At 36.4% G+C, this 9,961-nt stretch overlaps 1 protein-coding gene across 3 annotated transcripts in view; it reads right to left on the bottom strand.

Moving 5' to 3' along the window:
* The window catches only part of LRRC66 (leucine rich repeat containing 66), a 28,985-nt gene extending 19,104 nt beyond the window's left edge, over nucleotides 1-9,881 (bottom strand). For all 3 annotated transcript variants that reach the window (XM_074324677.1, XM_019741021.2, XM_074324676.1), the window contains exons 1-2: nucleotides 9,630-9,881; nucleotides 6,357-6,857 (exon numbers count right to left, since the gene is read on the bottom strand). In XM_074324677.1, the coding sequence (XP_074180778.1) occupies nucleotides 6,357-6,852 (496 nt within the window). In that variant the 5' untranslated portion in view covers nucleotides 6,853-6,857; nucleotides 9,630-9,881. The remainder of the gene's footprint in view (nucleotides 1-6,356; nucleotides 6,858-9,629) is intronic.
* Between the last annotated feature and the right edge of the window lie 80 nt (nucleotides 9,882-9,961).

Raw genomic sequence — 9,961 nt, forward strand, 5'->3', positions numbered from 1 at the left:
TCTTGTAATGCCTGGAATATAACATGCATTCAATAAGCCACAGGTCATAGTATTTGGCTTGCACAGAGATTCAAAACTTATTGAGCCAATGATAAAGCATCAATACAAACAATTTGCATTTCTAGCTTCTCTTGAAATATTGGACGTTCCAACTGGCAGAAGACAACGTTTAGCTGGAGCTGACTGAGGACTGTCTGCTTTACATGAGCCTTGCATTTCTAGAGGAATATAATTTCTTTGCATTCATGTCTCTGTCAAAAATAGGGAAATCAAAGGCTAGGCCAAGAAGCCTGCATGATTAAAAAAATGGGAGAGAACCAAGGTTGATATTCAGCTGGCATATGCTAGTAAGAAATGCTTCCATATTGGTTTGTAAAGTAGCCATTGCTAAGCCCGTGTCCTGCCCCCACCTCTGAGTGCTGTCCCACTGTCCTAGGCACTTCAGTATTCCCCCCCTGGAGAAAGGTTTCCTTTGGGAGCGATGAATATTCCTACATGTTTTAATATGCAAACATATGGGTTTGTGAGAAAAAAAAATGCAACACAAGACACCAGTATGAAAGAAGCTATAACTTTCTTAACATTTTCATGATTCCTGCTTGGCCTACATAGGGATGTGAGTTTATGGTTCCTGAAATTTCTCCGTGAATTGAATATGAACTGAATTGAAGGGTGTGCTAGGAGTTCAGTGGAGGGGAGATCATGCCTAGCTTTGGAAAGCAGGGAAGAAATTATTTTAAAATCCCTACTTAATTGTGTACTCTTTTTATGCTCTGAGCATTTCACAAACATCTTTTTAATTCCCACAAGCCCTGCGGGTTATTACCATTTTGTGAGAGAAAACATAGATGCAGCAAAGTTAAGAACTTCTATGTCATGGTGGGTGGAGCTGTGGAACTGGGATCAAAACTCGGATCTCTTAACAATTACGCTTTAACCATGCACATTTCTTACAAAAGAAAAAAAGCAAGTCCTTGAAAGATAACTTGAATTTAGAAAAGGGAAAAGGGGGCTGTGGGCAGAGCTCTCTATGCAAAAGAATGATATGGGCCATGGAATACATAAAATTCCCAAATGTACTGGCGGTTGTTTTGTGATTCCACTTGTATCATCTTGCAAATAGGGTACTTAAGATACTGAGTTTTATTCCAGCTCTGTTTGTGACTTTTGGTGTGAATCAGGGTGTACCATTTAAGGTCTCGATGCTTCAGTTTCCTTTCTTAAAAATTGTTTCTCACAGTAGAATTGAGGTCTATCTTTGATTACTATGATCTTCAAGTATTTTAAGCTCAATGGAAGCAAGGTATAACCGTTTAGATTATTCAACAAATATTTACTTTCCTGTGAGCAGAATATCCCATCACTGAACTGACCATGTGATTGCTTTGGCCAATGAGATGTTAGCAGTCAAGATGTGAGCAAAGATTTTAAATGTGTGCACATGGTGGGGCTTGTTCTTGTGGCTTCTGCCAAGAACATGGCCATGAAAATAACATGCTGTGATTAGCCGGCTGATCCAAAGACAATGGGAGATGTAACCTTCCTTGTTTAGGGCCTCCCAAGATGGAGCTGGGAAATTTGAATAAACTCTTTCATGATACTTAATTACATTTCTCAGTGGGGAAAAATAATGTCCTTTTAAAAGTTTTGCATGGTGAATCAATGATGAGGGGGTAGATATTCAGGTGAGTGAAAGAGGTTGGGAGGTGCATTGATGGCTGGGGTTTGGACATCAGAGGGTAGATTCTATGTTCCAAGAGAGTAGAGTTGAATGTTGGGAGGAAAATATGGAGGCACTTTTGTGGAGATGGAATTATTTATTGAACAGCTTTCTGATGATCACACAGGCCATGAGAGACAGGAATTTAATTAGCTTTTGCATTTAAGTGGCCAGAGACAATTTTACTCCCAAGAAACTATCTCCGTGTCTGTTAGAAAAACAGCCACAGAAGGTATATCCAGACATTAAGCCATCTTAGAAGCATCCCTTTGGACTATCAACTTCTTAAATGCTCTCCCAAGTGTGATAAACTGATACCATAGAACAATGATATTCATTGGGTTGTGGTTTCAATTTCAAAGAGTATTAATAATTAGAATACAGTTGTGAATGGCTCTAGATAAGATATTTGACTCATAAAGCCAGACCTTAATGTGGTCAAATTTATATAGGTGAGCCAAAGAGTTTACCCTCTTAACTTAATGACATACATTCATTTTGTTACTTTCTAACCTGAACTGGTTTTGAAAACATTGGTTATTAATGTTTCTGTAATCCAATAGCAATCAGGATGAAATGTTAAATTCCCTACGAATGAAAAGAATACAACACACTTTAGTTTTTACAATACATTGGTTATGTTTTTTTACTCCACCGGTTTCAAAGTTAGGTATTATTTCATCTCATTAATAACACATCTCTTGGATTCTGGAATTTAGTGAGTTCATTAATATCAGGCTGTCACATTCTGGTCTGTCAACCTAACTGGAATCCCAATAAGATGTTGGCCCCAATAGATTTCTAGGTACTCTGTGAGCACTCTAAAAATACTGCCTGAGGAAGGTGGGATAGTTTAACTGGACACCCATCCCATTATTTTAAGTTTTTTTAAAACTGATTTTTCCATTATTAACACTGTACTTCAAAAATATGGTAGGAAGATAGAATGACCATTAAGTTTAAATTCATGTCTGGCTTCTGTATTGTAAATTGCATTGGCTGGCACTTCCTCTGGGTGTTTCCCAATGTGAAATTTAGTGGTGACATCACAGCTGACTCTGAAGACAGGGGATCAGCTGACATTGGGTTAGTCAGCTTTACAAAAGTGGGCTTTACTGACTGAAAGCAACTTTTTGCTGGCTCTATAAACTGTCACCATTTTAAGATATGTGGGAATGATTTATAAAAGTACACATGTGCTACAAGGCCAGCAGCTTGATTGCTGCTTTCTCAGATATCTCTAAGTTATTAATTTAGATGAGAGCAAACACCTGTATAAATAGTTAGACACAAATGATTCTTGGCTCATGAATTATAGTGGACTAAGGAGTCCCATCTACTGCAATAATTATTTAAATTTTAAAAGATAACTTGGGATTTTGACAAAAACAAATGTATTATTTGTTTATAAATAGACTGCTATTGTCAATTTGTGCCAAGGGAGTAATAATAACTACTATTTGTAAACGACAAGGTTACAAACTACTTTTCACATATTTTAATAGCTACCATTTATTATGCCAAATACTGTGGTAAAGTTAGGTTCTTGAGATACATTTTTCTTTATTCCTCACAACAATTCTATGAGTAAATATTATATTATCCAGATGTTACCTTTAAACAGGCTTAGAATAAAGGAATCAAAAAAGGACAAAGGATAGGTCAGAAATAGCATGGTATGCGAGGCAGATCTCTTTCTTACCCTCTTCAGAGGGCTTTTCCCTCTGAAATGAGATTTCAAAGTCAGAGTTACCCAGCTACAGTCACAGAATCATAAAATGGGAAGGGATGTTGGCGGGAACTTAATCTAGTAAAAACTGAAAATGTATGATGATTTTGGGAAAATAATTCAAATCACAAAATGCTATGGGTAAAAGAATTCTGACTTATATCCAATTAGATTCAGGGCTTACACTGGACTTCCATCACCCATCTGTTTCATTCCTCTCTCTATAATTTCATTTGCTAGAGTTCTAATGGAATTTCAGACACAGGATTTGCTAATTTCCCTTTTTTCCCCCTTCGCAAGTTCAACATTTTCCCCAGTATTTTGGGAGGCAGAGTTTAACTCAGAAAAGGAAGATGGGGCTGTATCTGCATCATATAGGGATATTTGTAGGGCTTCTGGGTGGAAATTCCTGCCCGTTCTTGGGAAATTTTTTCACTTTTCCATTCCCGAATCCCGAGAAAAGTTGGTCAGGAAATCGGGAAAATCAGCTCCTTGAACCCAGGTGGTTGGTAGTATCAGCCTTCACTTTGTAGAAATGATTCATCATGGAGAACAGAAAATAGTTTGTATCTCAGGATTCAGGGATGGGAAAGCGAAAAACTTTCCTGAGAATGGACTGGAATTCCCGCCTGGAAACTCTAGATATTTGGTCCTTCAAAGGAGTCGTATTTGCCCTAATATCCTATTAGCTCTAGGGAATTCATCTGCCTTAAGGAAATATGTTCAGCATCTCTCTATTTACTTTTGTGGTGGGATATTTTGACATATTACTCTTTTACCTCTATTTTCCTCCTTCCCTTTCTCTCCATTCAAGCAGAAAGTAGGCTCTGTGTTAATTGTCCCAGGGGAGGCACATTGCCAGGCACAAAGCGGAGGAGTCTATAAGTCTTTCTGGCTTTTGTTTTCCGAAGGCCAAAACTTTTAGAGGAAAGGAATTTCTAGAACTAGAAAGGATTTTTGAAGAAACAAAAAGGAGGAAGAATTTTCTCCAAACTGAAATGTTCTTTGGTTATTGGGCATAAGGGACACACACACACACACACACACACACTCACTTTGATGCCTTGTCAGGGTATGACATTCTAGAGTAGTGGTACAAATCTGGGGAAAGACAGGAAAGCTCACAAAAGATTGATGTTAAGTACAAGTACCTTACACCCCACCCCCAACTGATCCTAGTAGAACGGGGGTTCAGAATCAGAAACTATGTTGAGTCATAGACAACAGAAGGTTATATCACTAGTATACTTGAATTTGTGGGTTGAGATTTACATCTACCGTACTAGTAAAAACATATGTTATATCATATGTATACGTGTAGCTATAATGATGTTCATCAAAGAGTTACAGCAAACAAAAGGGGAATAACCTAAATGTTATTTGATTGAACCAATTATAATATATGTATCTATGAAAACTATTTAAAATATTATTTATGAGATGCTTAATTAGATAAAAATGTTCAAAATATTCTGTGATATGAAAATACAAGTTATGAAATATTATGGAAAGTACAATTCAATTTGAAATAAAAAAATATATGTAGACATAAACAGTAAACTTAAAGAATATATATTACATGAAGGACTTTAATTTTTCCCTTAAAATTTTTCTTTAAATCCCAGTGTTCTACAAATAACAAGTATTCCTGTATAATAAGAACAGTACAATAAAATCATAAAATAAAATACTATTAGTTTACACTTTGCACTGAAAATACTTCACATTGCTTTTATGGAAAAGGCGAGGGAGAGAAGACGCCTACCCTACTCACACAATTCTGCTGATACGGTAACTGGAATAGTCATTCCTTCACCTGCCAGGCTATTATTGTCAAAATTATGTTTAATACAAGACCAGAAGCTGGAGAAAGAGAAGAAAGGAAAGAAGGAAGGGAGGAAGGAAGGAAGGAAGGAAAGAAGGAAGGAAGGAAGGACAGAAGGAAGGAAGGAAGGAAGGAAGGAAGGAAGGAAGGAAGGAAGGACAGAAGGAAGGAAGGGAAGGAGAAAGAACTGAAAAATGAGAAAAACTAAGTATTAATTTGGGATGGAGAAAAATGACAATATCTTTACACTTTCTTTTTTTATAGTATAGTGTCTTCTGTAAAGTAAGTACTTAGCAAATAGTGACCAAGACTAAAACCAAACAGGGAAAGGAAATTGTCTAGCTCTCCTGAATATAAAAAGAATAAAAGAAGCTCTGGCTAATGAACCTGATATATTTTCTAAATAAAACATTGGTGGATTAGTTAAGGAACTCCAACACGTAGATTACTGAATGTCAGAATGGATGAGAAGTTATTATAATAAGAGGCTATATGGGGTGTTCTGTTAGAAACCAGGATAAGGAATTCGGATTTTGATTAGATAAGAAGAAAGTTTGCATATTGATGTATGATATTAGCATATTTCTAGTCTACATTTGGAGGACAACTAGATAAGTAGACACAAAATGTCTTCTAAAAAAATTATACTTATGGCAATACATTTAATTTGAATTATATTAACATATTTAAAGTATCTGATCTAGTTATTTCTCAGTGCTTTTCTATATTTAGTAACAAACATGATACTCAAAGTAGGTAATTTAAAATTGTGCATTATTATCTAGCACTTACATACTTCTCAGTATCTTGTGACACTAAGTGTCTTAGTGTCTTGCGACAAATCCATATACATTAATGTAAATTGTAGTAATTAAATTGCATTGACTATACAGTCCAAATAGAATAACTGCAAATTCCAGGGAGAAACTCTTAACTCTTTATTGTATTTGCTCTGACCAAATTGTTTTATTTTCAGCTGTTTTCTTGAAACTGAAAAGAAACATGGAATTCTTATTGACATAAAACATTAACTCTCCACATACTGTTTCTTGGTCTAGTCGATCTTTTAAGGTTGTACTTACCCTTGGGAATGTCACTGAGTTTATTTCTTTGAAGAATCAGCAGCTTGAGAAGTGGAAGTCCGTTTCTCAAGCTGCTTCTGTGGCGTTTCACTGATGAGGACTTAGGACTGGGTAGAGCCAATGAGAGGGAGCGGATGGCATTGTTGCTGAGGTTCAGTAGTTCCAAAGCTTGTAAATGTGCAAGACGGCTTAAGGTTATTTTTGATATGAGGTTGTTACTGAGGTCCAGATGTTTTATATTCCATTCTTCTTTTTTTGTGGGAGACTGTAAGAGAATCTTAAAGAAATTGGAACTTACATCCACTGTGGCTGCTGTCTGTGATATGTCCATAGGTATAGCATGCTTTCCAGGAAAAGAACAATTGGTCAGAAGATATCCATTCCATTGGCACTCAGAATTGAATGAAATACTGCTTTTTCTTGCTGGGTTTGCCATTGTTCCAGTAAAATAAAGACGTATAGCCATGGTAATGGCTGTGAAACATAGGTTTTTCATGATGCCTGGAGAAAGGAAAATGAATTGACGTATTTACCATTACTTATGTAAAAACTAGCAGCAAATAAACGGAAAACTCAATTTTCAATTTAAGATTTAGGAAAAGTATCTTGCTTTGATTGCCAATTTAAGTGAATGTTTCATTTCTTAGAAATTTCCTAGAATTGCTTAGAAATAGGGGGATTAAAATGGAGCTACCAAAATGGTATAGCTATAGTATAAAATTACATTTACGTCACATTCTAAAGAAAGAACTCCCCTGATTTTTCAGAAAATATTCACTTGGGCCTTACCTCTGTGTCTGCTTTTCTGGGATCAGTTGTGCTGCAGTCTGCTTTGGAGTGAGGGAATCCTACCAAGAGGAAAGATTTCTCTGCTTCCTTGCTGGTTATTAGTACTGAGCAAAGTCTATCATGCTTATCTATGACACTGTAATCAGTCACGTGGTTTATTATGTGTGACAAGCCAGACAGCTGATCACACTAAACTATGGAAGTAAGTGTATGGGTGGGAAGTTTAGCTCATAAAAGCGACTCTCCATTTTTTTTAAATGACTGTAAGAACTCCAAGCTTTGACTTTGTGACTTTTCAAATCCTTTTGAAATCATTTAGATATAGCTAACATAAATCAGACAGGTTATAAGAAAGCTGCTCTGCCTCAGAACCATGAGGATGTAAGAAGATAGACATATCAAGTACCTTTTTCAGCAAAGATTCTGGGGGAAGCAATCGAAAGTTTTAAAACAGGTATCCACAAATCTCAATGGCTAAATATATACACAAAATTTTTTTTAAAAAGAGTCAATGAATCATTTTAAAAATTTGTTTTAATTAAACTAAATGCCGATTAAAAACCAGTGAGCATACAAATAACCACATTATTCAGTATGCAGGTTGGCAACAAATTGTCCCTTCCTTTTTGTTCTAATGACACCCTTCAAGTCCTCGTCACTACTCTGAAATGCTAGAGAGGCTTAATTGTTTTTCCCCACTGCCTCTTGATTTTCCTTCTTCTCAGTCCAGCCTATAAAATTCCAAAGGGTTATTTCCTCATGCTGCTATTTCCCTCATATTATTCCCTCATTCAAAATCCTCAAAGTTGGCTCCTTAGTGCCGATGAGTATAGTCCAAATTTCTCAGGTTGACATTCATGACTTTGCATTATCTAGCTAACCTTCTGAACGAGGTACCGAACGTATGTGTGGAGCAACTACAGGGTGTGACTGTGCACAGAACTATATATGCACATCTTATGCTAAAATTAGGTTTTAGTTCCTTGCCAACTCCAAGCTCCATGCCTTTTCCTCTCCTCAGTCCAGATCCTATATATCCTTCTATATCCATTTCAAATCCTATGGCCTGAAGACCTTTTGTCCAGCTTTAGCCTCTACTTTGTCTTTGTTTTCAGAAATCTTTCAGTAAATGCTTATTGAATGAATGAATGCATATTAGCAACATTCAGTTGGACAGAATATCAACACTATCCTGCATTGCTACATTTTTGCTGTTTGTCTGTTTTAAACTCCCCCAAAGACTGTAAGCTCCCAGAAGGTAAGCATTATTATTTTCCATGTGAGACACACACACACACACACACACACACACACACAACTAGAACTACAAGCTTGAGAATATATACATAGGATGCCAAAAAATGTATACATAAGAAAGGAAAAACTATTAAAATTGTAATACTCAATATATCCCGATAACAAAAGATGAATACAAGTCACATTTGAATTTTGCAATTACAAGAGGTGCTCAGAGTGGTTACCATCAGCATAATTTTAATAGCTTTTTCCTTTCTTAAAATGTGTGTACGTTTTTTTGGCTCTCTCTCTCTCTCGCTCTCCATTTATACATATATAAAATTTCCTCACGTTTTATATTTTTAATAGTCATCTGCAGTCTGTTATGGGACTGTGCTCTTTGGATGAATACATGAGTGAATAAAATTTACCATGCAACTTTTAAGCTTTGTTTTCATACAAGGTCAAGTCTCCCATTTTTGAAGGGCATCTAAATTCGGGTTATACATGGCCATGAATTGCAAAGGTGCCCTACAGCATGGAGAAGTGATTTATTTTCAGAGTACCTCTTATGCAATACCAGAAATTGAATTGATTTGTATAGTCAGAAAGATCTTTGTTTCTATATTCAAAGCTGCAATCATTATATATACAACTGTATACTAAGATAATGTAACAATATCAGCAACCACCAAATAAACAACAATAATTCACAGGCCCATTACTTTGTAGTATTAGAGAGAAACGTGGTTGAAAAATATTTATTCTTAAGGGGAATTAAAGATTTTCATTGACATGGTCCTTTCTAAGTTGAAGAGATCTACACATTAACTAATAGATCTGCATTCAAAACAGCTAGGTAATAATAATCTTATGTCTTAAAGTGAAACCTATTAATCTGTAAAGAAAAATTACATTTACTACATACAAACTTATGTGACTTAGGTAAGGAACCCCTGAGAACTCCTGAAAAATTTTCTGAGGAAATTGAAAAACAAGTAAAATGTAAATGTTTAAACAGACATATTCAAGCTGAAGTATGAGGAAGCAATTAAAAATATTGGGCGTGTGTGTCAGAGTGAAAGAGATAGGGAAAGGGCAGTAGAAAAAAAACCCAGAAAGTAGAAAGGAAATAAAGACTCCATTCTTATATAAAGGAAGTTAAAACAATTAGGGGGAAAAAAGAGAAAGAGGCTATTTTTCATTAAGTAGAAAGAACACAAGAGTAACAGTGTTTCTAAGGTATACCTTGTGATCCTTAGGTAGTTTTCAAACGGGCTCTATCTGGATCAAGCCAGGTGGGAATGTTAGACCCAAGCCTGTGAAGCTCCGCCCATCTGTCCACAGAGCCCGCCCTGTGGCAAACCTTCACCGTTTCATCGCCAGGCTCTGGCCTCTTGCCACAGCGACAGTGGGACACTGAGGTCAGGGCCAGTGGGGGGGAGGGGGGGGCTTCTCCACTGCCCTGGAGGACTACCCTCACTGGGGCTGTATAACTTCTAACTTCCAGCTCTAGGATTCCAGAAATACTGACTGGGGCCACAGTCTGAAACTAAATTTAATTCATGTTTGTATGATTA

This window comes from Rhinolophus sinicus, linkage group LG02 (assembly GCF_036562045.2).
Source record: "Rhinolophus sinicus isolate RSC01 linkage group LG02, ASM3656204v1, whole genome shotgun sequence".
NCBI lineage: Eukaryota > Metazoa > Chordata > Mammalia > Chiroptera > Rhinolophidae > Rhinolophus > Rhinolophus sinicus.